The sequence below is a fragment of the Idiotropiscis lumnitzeri genome, chromosome 1, assembly GCF_059441095.1.
Source record: "Idiotropiscis lumnitzeri isolate Australia: NSW breed Sydney's pygmy pipehorse chromosome 1, RoL_Ilum_1.0, whole genome shotgun sequence".
Classification (NCBI taxonomy): domain Eukaryota; kingdom Metazoa; phylum Chordata; class Actinopteri; order Syngnathiformes; family Syngnathidae; genus Idiotropiscis; species Idiotropiscis lumnitzeri.
In genome coordinates, this window is record NC_142391.1 from 331,197 (window position 1) to 355,415 (window position 24,219).

The 24,219-nt window shown below is 48.1% G+C and overlaps 1 protein-coding gene across 2 annotated transcripts in view; it reads left to right on the top strand.

Annotated features, from left to right (window-relative positions):
* The window catches only part of npas3 (neuronal PAS domain protein 3), a 74,862-nt gene extending 52,211 nt beyond the window's left edge, over window positions 1-22,651 (top strand). For both annotated transcript variants that reach the window (XM_088307828.1, XM_088307832.1), the window contains exons 6-12: window positions 3,975-4,161; window positions 9,822-9,940; window positions 10,058-10,251; window positions 14,702-14,808; window positions 15,960-16,107; window positions 17,007-17,122; window positions 17,197-22,651. In XM_088307828.1, coding sequence (XP_088163954.1) covers window positions 3,975-4,161; window positions 9,822-9,940; window positions 10,058-10,251; window positions 14,702-14,808; window positions 15,960-16,107; window positions 17,007-17,122; window positions 17,197-18,557 — 2,232 coding nt within the window. In that variant the 3' untranslated portion in view covers window positions 18,558-22,651. The remainder of the gene's footprint in view (window positions 1-3,974; window positions 4,162-9,821; window positions 9,941-10,057; window positions 10,252-14,701; window positions 14,809-15,959; window positions 16,108-17,006; window positions 17,123-17,196) is intronic.
* The last annotated feature ends 1,568 nt before the right edge of the window (window positions 22,652-24,219 follow it).

Consider the following 24,219-nt stretch of genomic DNA (forward strand, 5'->3'; position numbering starts at 1 on the left):
CCTTGTCATCGGAACAAACTTTCCCAGGTTTTCTGGAGAGAATTTCTCGGTTTTTGCACTTCATCCCTTCGCTTCAATGAAAATGCTCATTTTGCCTCTCAATTGCTTCTTCACGCAGCCACGCGTGTCGCTTGCGAGTCTTTGCGTCGTCTCGCTCTCTCTGGGCTGAACTCTCAGTTAAAGAGCGAGTACACGCAACGCAAAATGCCCTTCTCGGATTGTGCATCTGCGTTTGGATGTCTCCTCTCTCTGTTTTTCTCCCACGTGTTGTTCCTCATCTTCCTCTGCTCCCGTTGGCTCTCAGTTCCCATCGGCGTCCGGCTGTGATTTGCATGTTTCTTCCGCTGCACCCGAGACGTCAGCGACACCTTCGGGATCGCCGCTCCACCCCACGAAGTTGACGAGCCACGAGGCTCGGGAGCGGTCCTCAAGTTGAAGGTCGCCGAACGTCGTCCGAGGCTGATGGCGGGTGCCCGGTGTGGGGGCGGAGCCTACGAGTGACGGATGAAGTCCATCGGATACGAATGAAGTCGATCATTTTTATCGACGCGCTCGATCGATGAGCAGTAGAAGGTCAACAAAAGGTCAACGGCCTCCCCGGAGACACGCACGCCATTTCAATCACCACCCTGGAAGAGGTCATGCGTGTCCTTCACAATCTGCCAGGCCAGCGTGCGTTTTTGTTTTTGTTTTTTTTTTGTGAGCGATCGTATTGTTGAAGTGACGCGACGACCTTGAGAAACTTTTGGCAAAGTTGAAGTGTACCAAAGCACACTTGAACGTTGTTGTTGTTGTTGTCCTTGAATGGCTCTCAGCAAGGCAGCAAGAATTTTTGATTCTTTTTTGTTTGCTTTTTCTTTGGCTTGATGACGCCAGCGACCACGTTAAGAAGTGTGAGTGACGTTTGTGGCGTTGAGCGAGCGCCACGAATGACGCGCCGGCGGGCAAGACGGGTTGGAAAGGGGCGGGGCAGAGGGGCGGGGCGGCAGTCTTCCTCGTGAGGAGCATTTTGCAAATGTCGGCAACTCGCAATTGATGACTTCAATGAAGCGCTGGTTGTATTCGATTTGCATTTGAGACGATTTCTCCAGCTTCTCCTCCACGTGTTTCCCGCTCTCACAATGTGCAAACGCTCCACGGAGATTCCCGTCTCACCTCGTCTGTCGTCCGGTCCGTGACCATAGCAAACGAGAAGGGACTCAAAGTGGATCAAATTCATCAATTAATTGACAAAATAATCAATCGATGAATGAATTGCAGGCCTACTATAAAAAAAAGTCATTGCTGCATGCCCAAAAAAAAAAAAAAAAAAAAACTCGAATTGCAGCAGTTTGAGCAACACCGAACAATCAAATGTTTGGAATGCAACCCCGAAAGTTTGGGACGGATGAAATGAATTGTCAAAGACTCAAAGTTTTTGTGAACTTATGATGTCGTTTACGTCTTTTCAAAAGTACGCTCGTTTGTAGGTTTTTTTTTTCAGTTCAGTTTTTTTGTTCAAATCATTGCGCACGCACGCACGATGTGGTTGAGTTTTTTTTGTTGTCTCGCCATCCAAAATGTTGACGGCAGATAAAACGTGGACGTGGTTGCGCACGTGAGCGTCAATGCTTGCTTGCCCCTGCGTGTGACTGGTCATCGGCGACCAGTCAAGGATTTCGCGTGTTCGTCTTGTCGGCAAAGGCGAGATGAGTCGCTCTGAGCATGAGGAACGCGCTAACTTCCTTATCGCATTCCCGTAATGCGCGGACGGTTTTTTTGTTGTTGTTTTTTGGGCGGGGGGGGGGCGCTGACACACGCACACACACGTGCACGTGTCACTTATCTCCATCCCGGCGGGCTTCGCATGCTCATGCTAAACACTCACTCGCTCTTTTTCAAAAACACATCAGATAAGCTTTCAAAGCGGTTCATGTTGGTTCGTACGTGCGTCCGTGTGCGCACACGCACGTGTCCGTGTACCTGTGAAAGTGTGTGTGCGCGACCACGTGCTTGTGTGTGTGTGCGTTCGTCAGTGCATACACTTGGGCAACTGCGTGTGTTCACGTTTTTTGTGTGCGTGTGTCTAGAGACGTCCGTGTGCGTGTGTGTGTGCGTGTGCGTGTGCGTGTGTGCCAGCAGGTTGAAGAAGCTTTTGTGATTTGGGCCACTGAGACACAAGCGTGTGAGACGACGTATTGATCGCACACTTCCTGCTCCTCCGAGACTCCTCGCACGCGCATGCATGTGCACGCACACACGCACACGCAGGAGTGAGGGCTGGAGAGATCTTGATCGTTGCGCGTGCGTGTGTGCGTGTGTGTTGCTTCCCACCTCCTTCATGGTCCACATGATGTGATTGTTTTTAGCATCGTGCGTTTTGTTTGGTTTCATCGATCACATTCTATCACACTCAGCTGACGTCCACACACACACACACACACACACGCACACACACTCGAGGCAGTCGAAAACAGTTCATATTGGAGCGTTCATTTGTCATCTTTTGAGCGGCTGACAAGCACAGTGTCTATTTACCTACTTCGTGTGTGTGCGCGCGCGCGAGTGTGTGTGTGCGTGTCAAAAGAAATTCATCCCCATTCATCTGACTGATAACACGCTTGTGCTGCCTGTCAGAATGCGCACACGCGCACCCAATTTCCATATGGCGGCAAAGCGGCACACTGGCAGGCCTTCGTTCCCGCCCAAAAGTCAAGCGAAAGCAAAGCCGGCGCAACATGGCCGCTTGAAAGCAAAAATGTCAAATTGCGACACGTTTTTGCGCATCGTCACATGTCAGGCGTGAGCGTCCCAATTTTATTTTTGGAATATTTCAGACCCCCCCCCCACTTCATCCAAATCCCAATTCATAGAATTTACCCCACGTGGAGCCAAAATGGCAGACTTCCTGTTCATTTTGGGGCATGGCTCCTTGCGACATTTTTGTGTCTCCTGTCATCGTCGACACGTCAGCAGATTTCACGTCAGCCCAAGAAATTTTTTGGGGGTACTTTCCTGGTCCGCTTTTGCGTGGGGGGGGGGGCCTTTAAACGCTCACCACGTGCGTGCCATCGGCCGTCGAGTGGCAAAAAGAAAGCGCCGAAGCGGTTTCCATGGCAACGAGGCCGACTATTATGGGATGTGGCGGGAGGGCGACAATGTCTCGTTAGCGGCCGCCGTCAAATATTAGCCCGCGTAGTTCATGTTTCATGTCCTCGTTAATTGTTGCGCGCGGCAACTTCATTTATTTCATGAGTTCTTTGCAAAGCCATCAAGAACTCAAACGCTCGCCTTCCCAGCTCATGAAAACCGCAGCAAAGATTGAGATTAATGTCACGCCTTCATATTTTCAAAGCAACCTCAATGTTTGATTTGTTTTATTCGCGCTGCAGACGTGAACTTGCCTCATTGAAATGTGAAACCAAATTGGATGGTGCAAAAAGAAAACCTGCAAACGTTTTTCTCTTCAAACCAACAACAACAAAACCTTGAACGATTCATTTTTAACTCGGCTCCAATTTTTGCTTTTGTGTTGCAAAAAAACATCAAATGAAATTAGGAAAGCAAATTGAAATTTATAATTGAAAAAAAAATCCCTTTTGTTTTAACACAATAATAACACCTGAACAATAAAACAGTTGATGGCTGAAGGTTCCATGCCCGATTTCAGCGCGCATTGCGCTCCTGGCCACCAGTGGGCAGTATAACACATTTGCACACAACCCCCCCCCCCCCCCCCCCCCGCCCCCCAACCGCATTCGCACGCACCTCATAAAGAATCTTTGATGAATCGCAGAGCAAACACGTTTGTCGAGCTCCCGCCAATGTGCGTGCTTCAAGTTCTTATTTTCCAAGTTAAACAATCAAATTTGGACTCTTAATTTGAAAGAAACAAATGTTAAACTGAAAGATTATTCAAATGAGTCGTAATAGCAAAAAAAAAACAGGAAGCAACGACTCGCCAACGAATTGTTTTTGCTGCCGCGTGTCCTCAGGTGGAGCTGACGGGCAGCAGCGTGTTTGACTACGTGCACCCGGGCGACCACGTGGAGATGGCGGAGCAGCTGGGCATGAAGATCCCGCCCGGCCGGGGGGCGTCGTCGCTGTGCCCGAGCGCCGCCAACGAGGACGCCGCCTCGTCGGCGTCGTCGGCGTCGCCGCGCCCCGACACGCCCGAGCCAGGTAAGCGCTCACGTCACGTGCCGAGTCATCCGGGGCAAATACCCCATTTGGGATTGGCAACCTCGGAGAGAAGATGAGCGGGCTCCTCTTGAAAAGAAAAAAACTAAATCGGTTGGCCATTAACTCGTTCACTCCCAGCCAAGCCTTTCGGCGTCAATAGCAGCAAAAGCGAGCGTCGCGTCACTTTCGAGCGAGAAACAAAGCAAAAAAGCTTTGCATTTTTTCTTGTGTGATTACATCTCGATATTTTGGTGCACTTCATTGAAATAAAGTCACATTCCATTTTATTGAAAATGATCATGCAAATCAAATGTGAGACGTTCAGATGGATTGAAAAGGTCCCAAAAAATGTCCAAAATAATTTTGCAATCAAGTTGGTTGGATGTACAAAATGATCAAATGATGTGCAAATGTATTTCCAATTGAAAAATAATTATTTTCAATTTCATAAATCATTTAATTGTGATCTGGAATGGAAAAAAACAACTTTTTTGACAGAGATTTAAAAAACATTTTTGAAAAAAGGATCCGTTAAACATTCAATGGACCTGAAATTGGATTTTTTTTTTTTTAATTAGCTTTCGGGACTTTTTGTACAGTTGTCATTTTAATGTTTCCCCTTTTTTTTTCTCAGCGGTGCCTTGAGGGATATTTGTTGTTTTGTTTCCGTGACAACACTCCTCACTCAAATCAAGACCTCTTTCTTTCTTCGCTGAAATGAATGCAAATGTCATTCATCCGTTCCGTTTTGTTGTTGTTTTTTCTCCCGAGGACAAGTGCGCAAGTTGTACTTTGCAAACATAAAGACACGGTTGACGAGAAGGTCGACGTGAGCGCCACAATCCGACCGGTTGCGCCGCTCCTTCTGCTGCGCCCGCCTCGGCCACCAGGAGGCAGTGCTGCAATACAAACCAAGAAGAACCGACTCGCGCTTCTACCGCTTACCGAGTAACTTTCTAAAGAAAACCATTTTTGGCCGAGGATAAAGAATCGATTCGCTCGCCGTCAGCATGTCGATGTTGCTTTGCGTTATTCGCATGAAGCTCGGCAAGACGAAGCCCTCTCGTTTGAAATACTCAAAGTGGACTTTTCTTGGTGGTTTTAGCGGAAAGTAGGAAGTGCTTGCAAAGCGCCGGCGTGCCCGTCCGCAAAGTGTCTGCCAGGATGCCGCTCCATCCGAAGCGACGGCGCTTATTAGCATCGGTTGCGGCGCCTGCAAGACTTTTCACCCGCCGCTGACGATAATTTGAGAATTAGAGTGAAATCCATTTGGAAATTAAACAAAGCGACTTGATCTGGGCGCGGGACGTCACTTCATCAGGACGTTCAAACACGCCGCAGATTGCCTCGCTGGCTGCGGCGCTCCGCCGAGACGCTGCGCTAATTACATCTGCCGCGTGTTTATTCGCTGCTGCTTGACGGCCGGAGGGGGGCTTTTCATTGGAATTCTGCTTTTTTTCTCTTTGTGCAAACATCCCGCAGCTCAAGATGGCCGACACTTGTCGCCACGAGGAGAACAAAAAAAAATCAAGAAAAAGCAAAGAGGTGTCGGACATGCTCGTTCTCAAACGAGATGAGGCGCGGCTTAGCTCAGGTGTGCTAACCGCAGAGTTGAAAACAAAATGGCCGACTTGAACGTGTGTCTTATCACACACGTGCGCACGTTTGCGCCGTCACGGCCAAAAGTCAGATGATGAAAAAGAGCAAAGCGCGTTGCAGTCCAGAAAATCATCTTGAAAGGCGCATGATGCAACTGGACTCTTGGAAATGATTTGCGCAAAACGCCGCCAAAGGCAACACGTTTGACGGCGACTCGCAAGGTCACCGGAACGTACGTTTGCTGTCGAGCGCTCAGCGAGCCCAAACGGGAGCAAAAGGTTTTGACTGTTCAGACCGACGTGAACGACTTGGCCAAATGTCAACGAGGTCCGGAAAAGAAAGGAAAAAAAAAATCAAGCCGTTCTCTCCATGTGTGCGTGCACTCGGGCAGGCAACGCGGCGCTCTAAAGTGAGCACGATCGCCTGACCTCACTTTCCACATGCTGGCCGTCGAAAAATGACCTCGCCTTCGCAGCTTCGTCACGTGGGCGCTCACGGCGGACAACGAGGCGCTCGAAGCAATCCCGCCAAATTTGAAACATTTCAAAGCTCGCCAAATCGATCACATTTTTTTTTTTTTGCCCTTCTCGGTGACGCTGTGACAATGACCCACGCGCGAGCGACAACGAGGCACTCCAGAGCGGCCTTGTCGGCGGATCATCTGAAGTGAAGCTGCGTTTGCGGGCGGAGGGCATTTGAAAGCAAAAAAAATCAAAAATCAATCACAAAATGTCAAATACTTTGTGATATTCCATCAAAAGTTTGTCAATTCGTCCCAGCCTCCGCCTCCAAAAACAAATTCCAGAAAGCGTGTTTTAGTTTTTTTTGATTTGCCCGATTGGAAGCACAAGGAGCCACATTTGCAATTTGAAAATATTACGTGCTCCTTTTTGGGAGCCCATAGAAAGAAATGTCACGATGCACTTTGGAGGGGTCCAAAAACTTTTGGGCTGGCGGCCCCTCCCTTTTTTTCTTTCGTTATTTCAACACGGCCGCTTTGGTTCGTGTCGCTAATGAGCCCGTCGCAGTCATGACGCACATTTATCATCATCGGCTTTGCTCGCTCGCGTGCGTGCGTGTCCTGAACTCAATTGTCCTTTGAGCAGGGTGACATCATCAATGGGAGGTAACATAGGATGATGGGGGCGGGGCTTGACCTCCAACATCTTTTTGTTCCTTTTGCTCTTTTCAATTTGCTCTCTTTTCGTCTTGTTCTCCTTCCTTCCTCCACTTTGATGGCGAAGGTTCGGTTGCCAGACGATGGTTCTTTTCACGGAGGCGAATGACTTCCCTTCATGCGACGCCGGCTTGAGCGACAGGTGGCAAGCGCCACCTAGTGGTTGTTTCCTCCTCTCGGAGCATTCTTGCTGACCGATAAAAATCATCGGCCGGTCTGTCTCGTCTCCGTCGTCAAGTCTTGTCGATTGCCTCCTCCGAAGAGGACGAGGAGCTGAAGTGCGCTCGGAGTTGCTTTGCTGCGGCGCAATGGCGAGGACGCGCTCTCGGAATGGCGCGCGCACGCCACCTTTGTGTGCGTCCGGTCCACCCCGAGTGCAACGAACTCAAAGTTGCCGCAAACTGACGAGGCTCAAGTCGGCGTTGAGCTGGATTCCATTTCCGAGATTCTCTGGGTTTTTTTTTTTTTTTTGTGTTTTTGTTTTTTCAGGACTTTCTGTGCCTTCTTTGTCCCTTTTTGTTTTTTCTCCTTGCTTTCCTTTTTCTTCACCCCTTCCAGTTTTTTTCCACTTGCCGACACGTTTGACATTTCTTTTTCCTGCACTTTCTCCTTCCATATCCCTTTTCTTCCTCTTTTTGTCTTTGCTATTATTTCCTCTTCTTGTCCCTTCCGCTTCCCGTCTTTGCCACTCTTTGCTTTCCCCATTTCATCCCTTTTCCACTTCCTTTTCTTTTTTTCCACTTCCTTTCCTTCCTGCGATTCCGCCTGACGTGTTTGTCAGACGAATGCAAACGTCGATGAACGCAACACACTCCAAACGTGATCCGTTCAATTGGAGCGAGGAGGTGGTTTGCTCTGTTCAACTTTCAAAGACAGCAGGCGGCCTCTTTTGTGCGTGCGTCTTCAGACACATTCGGGTACTTGACTGCGTGTGCGTGCGTGTGCGCGCGTTACGGCACATTTGTTGATCGCTCGCCACCTCTCTGATCTCCCTCAGCTGCCGTGTTGCATTGTGGGTAAAAAGCAGCCGGCGGGAAAAATGAGCCGGCGGCTCGTAAAAGTCAAATTGGAAGAAAAAAAAAGAAAAAGGACTTTGTCGTCCCCTGGCGGACAAAACGATTTCATCGCAGCAAGCAAGACCAAACAGATGAAATGGCACCGCTAGCGACGAGCCACGTTAGCGTAACGACGAGTCCGAGCCACGTAGCGCGAGCGTTGATGCTGTCTTTGTCCCACTTCAAGTTTTTTCACTTTCCAGTCTGGCCGGTGGTCATTTGCTTTCTTTGTCCCTTCCTCGACGTCGCGCTCGCGTGACAACGCCGATTCTCATGTTGTTCGTTAGCCTGCTGATGAAATCCAAGAGCTGCGTTAGCGCGCTTCCGTTGCCACGCCGCTGTCGCCACGTTCGCGCGTCGGTGTCCGTCGTCGCTTTCGTTTGTTGCCGATCGGCATTCTCGACCTGCCGGCTAGCCGACTTATGCTAACGACTCCTGAGATAGCGTGTCGCTACATTAGCTTGTTGGTCTTTGAAGGACCCGTGCATTATTTTGTTTTTCGCTCGGTCACGTGAGCTCGTTCTTGGCGCGACACAATGTCGCTTCGCTGGCGGGCGGCCATCTTTTTGCTTCACAAAGACCACGACGGCCCGCAGAGACCCTTCGCCGGCGCGGCCCAGGGTGGCTTTTGTCGGCGCTTCCTAATCAAGGCGTCGTCCTTCAAACTTTCACGGCAAAGATGATCACGATGCAAAGATACATTTGATAATGATGAGCTCCCGAGTCGCGCGGCGCCACCTGCCGCCTTTCGCCATCGTCTTTGTCTTGCGGGAAGCGCGTCCCTCAAGACACTTTGCCCACAAAAGGAGAAACGGGAAAACAGGCGGCATCTCCTCCTCCTCCCGCTGCCGCCCGTTTTCCCGTTTCTCCTTTTGTCATGGCATTTAACCGATTTAAACCGACGGATCGCATTTTAAACGGGCCATCGGCCGGCTCGAGCTGTTTTTAAACCGGTTCGTTTGTACGTGCGCCAACGCACTGGCAACATTTGAATCAAAACCGGATATCCGCTCCAAATTGGGTTTTCGTTACACCCCTAATACATACATATATATATATATATATATATCCATCTTCTGTAGCGCTTCTCCTCACGCGGGTCGCGGGGGTGCTGGAGCCTATCCCAGCGATCTTCGGGCAGTAGGCGGGGTCACACCCTCAACGGGTCGCCGGCCAATCGCAGGGCACACAGAGACAAACGACCATCCGCCCTCACGCTCATACCTGGGGGCAATCCAGAGTGTTCAATCGGCCTGCCGTGCATGTTTTCTTTGGAATGCGGGAGGAAACCGGAGGAAACCCACGCAAGCACGGGGAGAACATGCAAACGGCACACGGGATGGGCGGAGCCGGGATCGAACCCACGCCCGATGTTGACTCTCACTGTGAGGCCCCACTTGGCTGTGCCTGCGCCGTCCTCCGTCCATCACGGTAATTCGGCCGTCACTTCTGCGTTGATTTTGTGATTTGCCAATGATCGGTGTTTGTCCACGTCACGTGACCACCCGGTGAAAAAGAATTTTTCAAGTTCAGCAGCAGAAACAAGACGCCACAACAATTTGGGCAGTCAATGTTCTTGAAGGCCACGACACGGAGCGCTTCTCGGGTTTTTTTTTTTTTTTCCTCTTCTTTTTCCGAGCTTTCTTTTCCGTTTGCGTTTGGTGCATTTTCGGTGGTAGCCTCCAGAGGGCAGCAAATGCCACTTGTCCCTTTTCGTCCGCACCAATCGGCGGCCATCCAGCGATATCGTGCGGACGTCGCCACCGTACTTGACGGAAAGTTTTTCTTTTTGAAACTAACGACGGGAAGTGAATGTATTTTGTTTGCAGCGGAGTCGAGCAGTCCCGGCGTCTTGTCGCCCGACTACTGTCTGGAACGTTCCTTCTTCATCCGAATGAAGTCGACGCTCACCAAGAGAGGCGTCCACATCAAGTCGTCGGGTTACAAGGTGGCTCGCCTCATTGATGAGTCGGCGCTTCCCGATCGGCTCCAATGCCGTCCGGGCGGGGCAAACGGAGCCTCCTGTTTGTTTTGAAGTGACCGACCGTCAACATTTGTCCCTCAGGTGATCCACGTGACCGGTCGCCTGCGCATCCGCATGGCGCTGACGCACAGCCGCTCGGTGCCCAATCAGATCATGGGCATGGTGGTGGTGGCGCACGCGCTGCCGCCGCCCACCATCAACGAGGTGCGCATCGACTGTCAAATGTTTGTCACGCGCGTCAATATGGACCTCAAGATCGTCTACTGCGAGAACAGGTGAGCAAAAACGAGCAAAACTGATGATGGTGCAAACCATAAGAAAACAACTTTTATTCACAGTTTCACCGGTTTGTTTTTTTTTCACTTTTTATTGATTTTTCTTCACACCCGTTAGCGTACCAATGCTAATTGTGCTAGCATACGGTCTGCAAGGAGAAAATGTAGCTGCAGCGGCTGTTAGCATGCTAATGCTAATTGCGCTGATGTCGCCAGTATAAAGCGCTTTTGACAAGGCGTTGTTGGTGAGTGCCGCTTAAAACTCAACTAGCACATTAGCACGCTAACGCTCAACATGGTCGGATAGTTTCCGTGCACGTCGAGACACTCCTAACCTGCAACGCCGATAAACGTTCAATTAGATCATCAATGATTCGTGAGTCTTATTGATCCTGCCTAAAACTCAACAAGATCGGCGTTCGCTCGATCATGTCAATTAGACCGGACTTGGAACGAGTCTCTCAATAGAGCGTATACACGATCTTGCTTCTGGGTCAGTTCTGGGCTCTAATTGGGTGGGGTAACATATGGAGTTGAGCCAGAGACCAGGATGTTTAAAAATAAAAAAAAATAATGCTTTTCTAACGTAACGAAAAAGACCACCAAACAATTTTTACTATTTTACAAACAGCTTACAGATAACGACAATATTCTTCTTCTTAATGACGACTATTATACTCTTGTCGCGACTCGTTTCCAAATCAAAGGCAATTTATTCCATGTAACTCAGCCTAGTTAGATGATTTATTCAATTTCGACAGTGCCTCGCCGTTGTGGCGGCAACACGAGGTCAGACAACAAACCCGTCCGACCATTTCAATGCGATTACGAGCCCCCGTTTAACCAGTTCAGACTCATTAGTGGGACCCGATGTAAAACCATCGACTCCAAAAACAATGACAGACGCATTACGATAACAAGTCCAAACAGCGTCGACAAATCACCAATGCAAGAACTTTTCACGGGGCGAAAGTGAAAGTGAAACTCAACGCCGTCACGAAAGAGAGGTTTAAAAAAAAAATGATCAGCACGCTCGACAAAAGGTATCAAATGACTCTCAGGCGGCCGTCCCAGAGCTGTTTAAGCAACAAAGCAAAGTCTTCCCAAACAGAGCTATTTGAGTCATCTGGTGAGAATTTTTCTACTTTCAATATCGCAATGTAGATCGCAGCCTGCCCAAAAATCGCAATGTCATTTTTTTCCAATATGGTGCAGCCCTAATTTTAATGGCTTAGTTATGTTAGACCGGTGCTTCTCACTTATTTGTCAAGTATCATTTTGTATTTCTGTACATGAAAATGCCTTTTTGTTTTTTACAATAATGTACTTAATAAAATGTCTCTTAACAAAGCTAAATTGGTGAGAAATATAATTTTGAAAACGATTATTGTGAGGATCTGAAAACTCTCGTCACCTCTGTGGTGCAAATATTGATGTATTTACAATACGTTTGACATGGAACCTGCTCGTCGCGATGACGTCATCCGTTTGCGTGTTCCGCTCTGCTAAATTGCTAACGTAGCCGTCGTCTTATTTGATGTTTCCTTACGTCACGGTTGGAAAACAGCATTTCCGTTCAGAGCCGCCGACTCTCCGCCCAAACGCCGTTCGAGTCGGACGTCCGTTAAAAGTCGAGCGCACGTCGAAGCACTTCTTACTCCGCCATTCCTTTCCGCGATGAGCGCGCTTCCACGGTCGCCGACTCGTTTAGAACGCTTGTTGTGCCCCACTAGAAAGAGAAACCCATTTTTAAATATCCAAACTGAAGTTGAATTTGATTTGGTTCAATTTTCTTCCTGCATTTACTCTTTGTTTTTCTTTTCTTTTAAATGAGAAAAATTGACGATATCACCGACCGCCCGAAATACAGTAAAGCATATGTCCGAACCCACGCCCGATGCTGCGTCTCGCTGTGAGGCCATCGTGCTAACCCGTCGGGGCACCGGGACGGATAATAAGCACAAAAAAAAAAAACCCCACTTGTACAACAGATCGTAAGCAAAAGAAATGAATTTGTCCAAATCAATCAAATGAACAAAATTGTGCGCTTCGTATACATGAGCTTCACACAGCGACGATGCTAACGTCAAGCTAACATTCACGCATGTCGCATCGCAACCGATTTATGGTACGATCGCTTCAAACTTACCAAAACGCTCATCGATTGATGAACTTTTCCAAAGTGTTCTTCCTATTTCTCTGGCGCAGTCCACAACTCGACATCGCATCCAATCAAATCTTAAAGGGACTGCGGAATCTTTTGAAGAGGCGATTCCACGGAAAGCTTCAATTCTACCATTGTAATTAATCATTGAAGCGGTTTTCATTCCAAACGTTTATCTTTATCATTTCAGAATAAGAAGAAAGTGGATCCTTTTTGCCTCTTGGTTTCCTCCCACTCCTATTTTCGAGCTTTCAGTGGATTTCTGCAAAAATGATATTGAGCCCAACTGCAAATAATTACAAAAATAAAAACATATCGAGCCCTCCGTTACTTCATGCTAATGCTAACGAAACTAACTATTATTTCCGACGAGAAACCGTTAACAATGAATTTGGCTCAAAACATGTTAGCGTGCCAAGGCTAATCACGCGAAGGCATCTGATCTTGTTTGAAGTGACGAATAATACGAGTCCGATCTGGCTTTGCGCATTTCTGCTGGCGAGCCGTCAGCTCGCCGGAGTTTCTGTGTGCTAACGCTAACAACGTTGCTCGCGTGACAAACTGGATTTTTTCCCCCCACATTTTCGACTTCCACTTTTGGGCGTGGCTGCATTTCATTCCGCCGTCTTTAAAGATTCCCAACGTGATGCCGCGTCCGTCCTCGGTTGCGTCTGTCCGCCGCGTGGCCTATTTGTATTCATGAGCCAATCACTCGCCGTAAGCCGCGGGCGAGTCTCTGATGGATCTATCTTGCTTGCCGCCGCCCAGATAAAAGTGATAGCATCTCGCCCGCGACTTCAGCGGCTGACCGTTGAGATTCTATCAGGCTCGACGACACACAAAGAGAGAAGAAAGCGGCGTGTTTTATGGTTAGAAAAAAAACAAAAAAACGGTCTGGATTCTTTTGAGCGCCCGTCGCCTCCATTCCAGGAAGACGAAATGTGTTTTAGGAGGAACGAGACGTGCGCTTATCTGCCCGCCAGATGTTCGACCGACCGCCCTCACCAAATTTGACCTGAAATGGACGCCGATCATTGCGATGTGCGCTTTCCGCGGCGACGTACGACGCGGGAATTGATCAAGTCAGGTGTGAGGGAATTCAGAGAAGCAGAGAGAATTGAAAGCGGGATGGAAGGAGTGGACTTTTCCAAGAGCTCAAGTTGACTTTGCGCTTTCTGGAAGAAGAAAAAGCTGAATATGGTCATTCAGTGGTCCGAATTGATCAAGAATTGTTTCAAAAAAAAAAAAAAAAAAAAAGAAATTGAGGGGCAATTTGGGGGGATTGGAATGAGTTGAAAAAGTTTGAACTGTCAAAAAGAAAGAAACATTCCAAATGTATTTCTCAATTTGGCTTGACTTGGGAAGCGGGAATGAGCGGAACACTTTCGCAAACGACAAACTTCAAATTTTGGGCTTTTTATGTTGAAAATTTGGGGAATTTTGACGGAATGTTTTGAATCGCTCAAGTTACGTCGAAATTTTGAGGTGACAATTTCAAATTTCCGTTTTTGTTTTGAAAACTGCAAATTTGGGGATTGAGAATACCTCCCAACATTTCTAGAATATGTTTTTTGAAGCCGTCGAGAATTGTGGCCACTGCAAGTGAACGTTTCCAATCTGGGTTTTGACTTTTCGCAAAATTTGCCAAATTGTTACGAGCCGTGTCTTTTGACGTTGAAATGCTTTGAATCCGTTGAAAAACGCCAAACTCGGACATTTGGATTTAAAAAGAAACACACACACGCACACACGCAAAACAATTTGAGCTTTTTCGATTTTTGGTGGCTTGAAATGAGCTGTGGGAATTTGGCCAATGGCGTTAGTTCAAAAGTTGGAACATTTTGAAGTTGCGATCGGTCAAAATGTGGAAGGAGTTGACAATAAATGTGGAATTTGGTCCAATTGTTTGATGTGGAAATTATTTGCAACGTGTTCAAAATTGTTGCGCGGGTGATTTGAATTGATCGCTTTGGTTCTGTTCGTCTGTTGAGATGTCGTCATACCAGGAAGTAAGCGCCTCAAACGTGGTCACGTGACCTCGTCATGTCCTTATTTGGCCTTCCTTTGATTGGCATGAACTTAAAGTAAATCACAATTTTTGTTTGGAGTTCTGCCGATGTTCTGGGTCTTCTTCTTTGGTGTCTTTTTTTTGCTCTTTACAGCGCCACGCGCAGGCTGAACAAGTGTACTGCAGGTGGACATTTCCTGACACGATTTCAACTTTGTGCAAAGTATGTTGTATGGAAGCATGTTGAATATTTATATATTTTTTGTGTGTGTTTGCAGGATCAGCGACTACATGGACGTGTCCGCCGTGGACATCGTGGGCAAATGCTGCTACCAGCTGATCCACGCCGAGGACGTGGACGCCATCAGGCAAAGTCATCTTGATTGTGAGTTCCGCCGCATGCGCGCCGCTACGCCAAAGTTGGATTTTAATTCATAAAAAAAAAAAAGCTTAATTCCTATTGATGCTGCTTTGCTGCATTCTGATTGGACGCTTCTGGTCCCGCCTCCTGATGTGACATAGCTTAGCAGCTCGTCTGTGACAAACGTCTGTTCAGCAAATGGAAAGTCGGCAGATGCGGGGGTGTTAAAAGTTCACTTTTGCATTTAGTCGTCTTTGATTTTGTTTTCATCAACACCTTCCTCAACCTCATCTTCATCCTCGTCTTCACCTTCCTCCCTCTCATCACGTTCATCATTCTCAGCGATGATCCAAATCACATCTCCAAGACATCATTTATGTTTGACGCACTTTTTAAAGATCGCATGGGACGTCACTTGAAAAGACGTCAAAGAGATGATTGGACGCCGCTGCACAAAGACAAACGGAGGCCGTGACCAAGCGAGCGAGCGAGCGAGCGTTTGACACCGAGCTCAGTGTTGAAGCCTGGAGGCGCTTTAGCTCAGATCGTCTCTGCGGACCGCCACCACCTTTAATCAACGCACAGGCAAACACGCGCACGCACACGCGCACACGCACACGCACACGTGCCTGTGCTCACAGGTAAAACACGACGCAAAGGCGCTTCAATGTCAAAGAACAAAGTTTGTCTTTTACTGACTGCTCGCGCTGCACTCAAATTGGCTGATTCAGTCTGACACACACACACACACACGAGCACCCCCCCCACAGACACACGCGCGCACACGCATATATTGTGTGACTAAGCTCAGATAAAAGCCACGCGTGAGAAGCTACCGACACAACGCGGAGTTTTTTTGTTTGTTTAGTTTTTTTTTACTTCAATGTCAAACATTCACGTTTCTCTTTTAGTTCCTGTCCTTGCTTCTCTCTGATTGGCTGACTTGATTACACACGCACACACGGGCACGCGCGCGCATACGCGCGCATACGCGTCAACTCTTCTTTGGAGGAAGTGGAAGAGTCACAGCACCATCTAGTGGACGATGGCCCCCCCTGCAAGCAAAACAACACCAGTTGAGCCGAGCTCAGCGGTTGATTTTCGGAAGACGAATGAATGAAAGTCGTTTTGGTGTTTTTTGTTTTTGTTTTAATGACTGACGTGCGTGTGCACAGTGATGAACAAAGGCCAATGCGTGACCAAGTACTACCGCTGGATCCAGAGGAGCGCCGGCTTCATTTGGATCCAGTCCAGCGCCACCATCGCCATCAACGCCAAGAACGCCAGCGACAAGAACATCATCTGGGTCAACTACGTGCTCAGGTTTCATGTCACTACAATATCAACTTTTTTTTCCCATTACTTTGCTTTCTTTACTGACGTTTTGGCGAAGAGATAAAACGTTTGTTCTCTTTTTTAGTGTGCTGTCAAGTGATTCCTTTTTTAACTAATTAATCACAAAAGAATTCCATGATTAATCGTGATGAATGACATTTTTCAACCACTATTTTTTGCGACGCTTGGTCCAGATATTGACTCGAATAATATCTTGGAATTGATGCAAAAGCACCCAATATGAAGCATATTTAATTCCAAGACTGTTCGAATTGCTTTCTTGGATTCTTGAATACGATCGGAATCTTTTCAGGCATTTTTTTCCAAACATTTCTCAAAACTGCCCTCGAGCGCCACATTCCAGCGGTAACTTAAAGACATGTTTTGTTCGGAGACCTGCTAAAGACAGCTAAGATGGTGCAATATTTGCAAAGTATGCAAATTATTTTTGAAGTAGATCAAACTGAGTTAAAATTTTGGGGATTAATCACCTGAGTTAATGCTTTAATTTTTTTTTTATTTAAATTTTTGAATGAAATTTGATTTCTCAAAATGTATATATGTGTGTTGTTCTTTTGGTTGATTCTAATCTAATATGATAACAATAAAATGGATCATGTTCATAAAATAAAATCTTTTTTAGAAAAATTTTATTTTGGACATTTTTTATATTATTACGATTATACACACCGCCTATTTTCTTTGTAAATGATAAGATCTTTTGGGAATTAAAAAAAAAACGATGAAATCCTTCTATAAAATATAAACTTTTAAATAATGTGATATCATTTTTTTTGTGTTTCCTAATTTTTGCTTCTTATAAATGATTGCAATTTTATTTTGTATTTTGTCCGACAATTCCTTGTTTGTGTGTACTTGCACGACAGTAATCACGAATACAAAGACACGGCCGTCGACTTTGGCCAGATGCCGAGCCTTCCGGAAAAGAATTCGGAATGCTCAGAATCGTCTGACTCGGACTGCGAGTCCAAAGAAAACTCGGGTAAGTGCGGCACATCCTGCCGACTTTGACGTTGCGCGTTTCATTCAATTTCGGATTTTCGTTTGTCTCGTCAGACAATGAGAAGGCGGCGGGCGAGCCCGGCCAATTAGGACGGGACGAGGACGCGGAGGCGGAGTCAGAGCGGCGCTGCCGCCACTCGCAGTACTCGTCCCAGCAGGAAGTGAAGCGGCCCGAAATGTCCAGCAACGCCGACAGCGACGACAGCTTGGACGCTTCCGACGGCGAGCCCGGCGACGCGGCGGCAGCAGGCAGGATGGACGGCGGCCTTCGGATCAAGGTGGAGCATTACGGCGAGGCGGACGAGCGTGTTCAGCCATCGCAATCGTCCTCGTCGGAGGAGGACGAAGAAGAAGAAGAAGAAGACGGCGCCACGGCGAGCGTCGGCGTGGAGAAGCTCCCGTGCCGCAAGAGGCGGAAAGTGCAGAAGTGGGACCGGACGCGAAGCAGGAAGTTGCGTCTGTCCTCGGCGACGGCAAGCCGCGTCCCGCTGCTGGACGCCACACCCGACCCGTCGCATCTCGGCGAGCCGCCGGCGGGGGTCCTGAAGATCAAGACGGAAATGTCGGAGCCCATCAACTTCGACAACGACAGCAGCATCTGGAACTTTCCACCCAACCGGGAGATTTCCCGCAACGAGTCGCCTTACAGCATGACGGCCAAGCCCGCCACGCCGGGCCACCTCAAACAGGGCGGCTCCCTCCAGGTCCCCATCCCCGACGCCGTCCTCACGCCGCCCGCCACCGAGGGCGGGGCCGGCGCCAGGAAGCCTCCTTACAATGGAAGCTCCACACCGTCCGCTTTAGCGCCGCTCTCTGGCGGCTCCTCGGCGGCCCCGCTGTCCCCGCCCCTCTCGGCGTCACCACGCGACAAACCACAGGGCACGCCCGCCGCCGCCAGCGCCAGCGCCACGTCCTCCTCGTCCTCGTCCTCGTCCACCTCGCTGCTGTGCTCGGGCGACCTGGAGGCGCTGCAACGCTTGCAGTCCGGCAACGTGGTCCTGCCGCTGGTGCACCGCGTGGCGGACACCCTGGCGCCCAGGGCTAGCACGCCGCCCCGCGTCTACACCACCGGCACCATCCGCTACGCCCCCGCTGACGTCACGCTAGCCGTGGCGCCGGGGAGCCTGCTGCCCAACGCCTCGGTGAACTTTGTGGACGCCCCGGCTTTCGGCCTGGACCCCAAGACCCCCATGGAGATGCTGTACCACCACGTGCACCGTCTCAACATGTCGGCCGCCGCCGCCGCCGCCGCCGCCGCCACCACGGGGCCCTTCGCGGGATCTCCGGGGGCCGCCGGAGGGACGCAGATGCCCGCCACCGCCGCCAACGTGTTCACGGCCGCTGACGGAATTTTCTCCACGCTGCCGTTTCCCGTTTACACGAACGGCATCCAGGCCGAGAGGAAGGACGACTAGCGTGCGCCGGCCCAGACTGGCCAAGACCGGAGACCGGCTTACTGTGCTTTCCGACTCTACTGTGTCGCCAGCGAGGATGAGCGAGGGAGGAAGGAAAGGTGGAAAGGACCGAAGGAAGGATGATAGGAAGGCATTGGAAGGAAGACAAAATCAAAGACCAAGGATAGATGGAAGGAATTAAGAAAGAAGAAAAGGAAGGAAGGACGGTGGCAAGGAAAGGAAGAAAGACAGGAAAAAAATATGGAACGAAGGACAGAAAGAAAGGAGCAAGCAAGGAAAGGAGGAAAGGAAGGAGCACCGGACCTTGTGTAGCATTTTTTAATTCCTCGCTTCTTTTTGCCGCCATTTTGCTCCTCCGCCAATGTGATTGTTGATTGTTAACGTCATCACTTCCTGCTTGTCATTTCCTGGCGAGAATCAAAAACAACACAAAACTGACGCGCGCATAAAAAAAGAACAAAACAACAAACAAACAAAAAAAAGGACTCAAGAATGTGGAACTTCTTCCTGTTGCGTCATGCCGGAGTTTCGGGGATGACGCAAACGTTGGTGCTACGACACGATGGCCGCCATCATTTCAGTGAATTTAGGCTTGATGCTGACGAGCTAGCATTCTCGCGGATTAGCTAGCATTTAGGTTGTCTGCTAGCAAGGATGCTCATCAGCTAGCATTGATGTTTACAGGTTAACATTGAGGCTACTAGGTTAGCATTGCTGCCGCCAATGGCTAACGTCCGCTCATTGAAGAAGTGAATTGGCAAACTTTTGTTAAATGATTCGCACTGAAGTACTTTGAGGCTTACTGACTAGCTTTGAAGCTAATCAACTTGTACAATTGATGCTAATCAGTGGACCTCGATGTTAACCGGTTCGTATTCATGCTAATCGTTTCACACCACTGCCGTAATCGTCTACCATTGATGCTAATAAGCTACTAGAATTGCTGCTAATCGGGTAGCCTTGATGCTCATCGGTCGGCATTGATGCTAATCTGGTAGCATTGCTTCTGGACTTGGCTGATATTAATTCTAATCGGCTATTGAAATTGATGCTAGTCAGAGAGTGTGGATTTGAATTAGCGTTGATGACCCTAATCAGCTAGCCTTTATGCTAATAAGATAGCATGGCTAACTTGAAAAATGAATGTCTTGGACTCGGACCGGTTGCTGTTTGATTTGACACGCTTGTTTTCCGCACTTCTTCTTCCGGAATCTCCTGTGCTAACTTTGGGGAAGACAATCCGCTGACTTCCGTCACATTGCCGGACTCTGGAAAACCGAACGACCGACCGCACATCTACCGGACGCCTTGTTGCCCAAAAAAGAGGAAAGGAAAACAACAAACGTGTGCACTGTGAATCGACGTCGTTTGTATTTTTTGCTAAGATGATGAAAAAAAAAAAATCCCGCAAAAATGTGCTCAGCGCGTAAAAGTGATGTTTTTTTGGCGTTTTTTTTTTTTTTTTTGTCTTTTTTGTTGCCCCTCCCCGCCGTGTTTTTGGTGTCGCTTACGGACACTTCCTGTTCCTGTGTGTGTGTGTGTGTGTGTGTGTTGCTTTGTGCTGTGTGTGCGCCGCCGCCGCCACTGCTGTCGTCGTCGTTGTCGTCGTCGTCGTCGTGTCACCTCTGTGCTCTCGTGTGAACCCAAAACAGCCCACGGAGGTTTTGGTGGCTGCTAAGCTGCAGGAAAATCAAAAAAAAAAAAAAAAAAAAAAAGCAAACTTGTATTTGCTTCTTCTTTGGGTTTTTTTTGTCCTCCTTTCTTCCTCTATGCTTTGCTTTTGTGTTGTCGTCTTGTTGACAAAACTGCCAAGACGCTTCGTGTGAGCGACGCCAAGCATTCTGGGACTCTTTCACGCTGTCGTCTTGACGCCGCCGGTGCGGCTTCACTTATTCAGATCACGATTGTTCCCGTGAGTGCCGACCAGTCGGGGATCGGTCCAAAATTCGCAATAATTGGGTCGTCGCAGATCCAAAAAAAGAATCCGCGAATGGCGACGAGGCGCAAGTTTGCTGCCCGAAAAAGAAAAAAATTCACCAAACGCGAGATGAATGTCAGTTTTTTGTTTGTTTGTTTTTTTAATAAAAACACGTCTCACCATTCATGTCGCAAATTGCATCATCATGCATTCCAGCAACTCAGCCAGCGCTAAAGGGGCTCAACCAATGTTTGGTATCGTCACGTGCGGACACCAAATGAGCCACGAGCCCCCCCACGCTGCCTGTTGGAAAATGAACATCAGAGGTGTTAAGGTAGCGCCAGCGTTTCCATAGCGACAATTGCTTTCCACATGACGGCCGTCCCCTTTCGCACCTCTCGTACTACCTCCGAAGCCGCGAGTGTCACTTCAACTCAACACCCGCATTGTGTGTCTGTGCCGGTTTGCTCGGGCCGTGTGAAAGGGGCTGAAAACCAATATTTTGTACCCACATGAGCCACAAGCCCCTCTCACGCCGCCTCAACGTCTTAATTGGCGCGCGAGTCAAGACGTGTTGACGCTTCAACCAGCATTCATCAGCCTGTGCCTTTCACGCGCGGTGGAGCGTTGCGCAGATGTTGCGGCTTCGTTAAACGCTTTGGACACAAAGGGGCGTGGCCAGGGGCACTCGCTTGTTCCATTTCTTCCTCTGGTGGCTTATTGATGTTCCCTTTCGTACGGGCGACCGTTGTGTCTTTCGCGATCGTTCTCGAGTTCTGCGGTCGCTTCTTGTTTTGTTCTCACGCACGCAAACCGCTTTTGCCGTTTGCCAGTAAAGGTCGAAAAGGCGACAACGAGTCCAACGCTTTCAGATCAAATGAGCGAGAACACAAACACTCGCCATCCCTGGGACGGAAAAGTCAACGTTCTCCAATGTAGACAACTGCTTCCAGATTGAGAATGAGATGTCGCAAAGCAAACGCTAAAACGCTGGTGAAAATTAAAAAACTTGGCAATGCGTTGGTGTTCTCGGCAGAGGCTCAAAAAGAATTCCATTTGGGCTCAAAAAGGGAGCGATCCACTCATTGACGACACAACGCCAGAAGGTGGCGCCAACTAGTGGCTCGCTCAAAATTGCCTTTGACGATTTCAGAGGATGGAAAAGTCGCCCAACACCGGCTGGGACGTGTCCAGTTTTACGGGCTGACGTCGGTGGCGGTCGTTTCCCAGAATGCTCTGCGGCTTGATGCGTGCGTTGCGTGCGTTTCATTTGGTTCCCGCCAAACGCAGAAAAGAAACAAATCAAAGAACTTTGTAAAAAGGAGCAGTCCCTTTTTTTTTTTTTATTCAAGACGAACAAAAAAAAAAAATACTATGTCACAATTTAAAAGAAAAAAAGATGTATTTTTCGAGGACTTTTGGACGAGTCCCGCGACCGCTCCCTCGTCCTATCCGATTCTGTAGCGACCAATCACTGATGCACGCGCAAAGCCCGTTGCAATTTGCCTTTTTGGGCGCGTGTTGAATCGTCGCACGCTCGCTCTCAACTTTTGTAGCCTTCGTTTGTGGGCGGCCGACAAATGCGCACAACGCACGCACGCGCGCGCACTCAAGGCGACAAAACAGCAAAGCGCCTTTTCTTGCCGTTCTTCTTCTTCTCGGTTCCGTGTTTGTATGTGAAGACTTGAAAACGGCGGCTGCTCTCCCGATCATTTAAATGTGAACAAAACTGTGTCTGTGTTTTGGAAATTCTTCTTCTTCTTCTTCTTCTACAAATTGTTTTTTTCTAAGAGACCGCGAGAAGACAACGGGGCTCTTTAACTATCAATGTCAACAGTGTTATTCAAGAGTTTAAAACAAACACAAAAAAAGTGATGAAAAGAGTCAAAAAGAGTAAAGCAGCTATGGAACATTTCTATTTTTTTGCCTCGCAAAAGAGGAGGAACATGAACACGATGCTAACAGATGCTAACTTTGAGTGCCTGCCTTGTTTTTCGTTGTTTCGGTTCTCGGTGTTGTGCTTTTTTGTCGTCGGACCATCGAAAATGCTGCAAACTGAGCGTGTGCAAACCTCATTTTTATAACGGTTCTTCTTTTCTACGTTTACTAAGTTGGCGTCACTACGACATCTCGCAGGAGACATTTTCACAATAAAAATATTTCTCTTCAACTTGCTTTCCTGCTGCATCTTCACGTTCAGCACCGCGTGCCAAGATTATTTACGAAGGCCCCTTTACTATACATGGGCATCCCCCCCCCCCCCAAAAAAAAGTGCCTTACTATTCATAATATGCTGGTCATTTCTTTAAAAAAATTAAATGAAAAAAAAGTGCCTTACTAGTCATGGGCATTTCTTAAAAAAAAGAATCTTCAAACATAAAAAAAGCGCCTTACTATACGTCATTTCTTTAAAAGGAAAAATAGAAAACCTAAAAAAAGAATAAAATCTTTAAAAATAAACGCCTTTCCTATACATGCTCATTTTATAAAGAAAAAGGAAAGAAATCTAAAAAAAAAAGGACCTTGGGTCATTTCTTCAAAAAATATTTCAAGAAAAAAAAGTGCCTTTTTTTACTAGTCATGGTCTTTTCTTAAAAAAATCTCTTTAAACGTAAGAAAAGTGTCGTTTTTATATGGTCCCTAATTTAAAAATAGAAATTGGACATTTGTCAAAAATTCTTCCTCCGCACAGGTAATTCCACGCTTCTATAGTTGGAAGGTTGAAAAATGTCCTACAAGCTCAACACTTGACGTTCCCGAATGGCAATAAACGTGTCTTCACTCAAAAACTTCTTATTTTGTCCACTTGGCAATCTTTGCTGCAGTCTCGTGTACAGAAATTGTTTTCCTGAAAGCGTTGTCGTTTTTTTTTTTTTTAAAGCGTGTTGTCGTTCGTGATGCCGATCGTTGCTGATGATGTCATCAGGACATCTCGGTGCTGATTGGCTGCAGCCAGTCCATCGAGCCAAGTCCAGACTCGTTGCATCCTCGCCTTGCGTAGCCCGCAGCGCTTCGCTTCTTTTCTTTCATATCTTGCTCATCATTTTTTTTTGCTGCCCGTCCTGCGGCAATGATAATAAAATTAAAAATAACCGTAACGCGACCAGACGGAGCAGAGGTCAGCGGCGTCTGCGAGCGCTTTAAATATTTCAACGCGTGCGAAATGAGGGTTCATGAATGATAGATCAGACCCAACCTCGACCTCCCGGAATGAAAGCCACTTCAGTCGAGGCGCGCAACGAATGGGTCGAGACGTTGGCGGACCCTCCGAATTTTCTGCTGAGCCCAAAAATCAAGTGGACGGCAGAATTATCCGTGGGACAACAGTGACCCCACCAGACACGCAATGTTACTGCAGCTCAAAGTCGAACGACGGCGGCCTTCCAAATTCACAGGCTGCGTCCTCAGAAAGGCCGCATTTATCTTTTTTTTCTTTTCAAAAAGCTGCAGTTTGTGGCCATGTGACGTCACTTCCGGCGTGACTCGCCCGCGCATGATTTCCAAATTTCAGCGCGACAATTTGCAAGCTGAGACGTCCAGCGCCTTCAAAGGCAACTCCTCATGTAGCCTCGCTGGCCAATTTGGTCACCACGAGCAGTCCGATGGCGTCGAAAGTGACGTCATCGACCGAAAACGCGGCCTGAGGAGGACCCAGCTTGGGCTCATTTCACTTCAGTTTTCATTTTGGATCAGTCCAGAAAAAGACATCAGACAGTTTTGTCACACATAATGACTTTCTGCAAT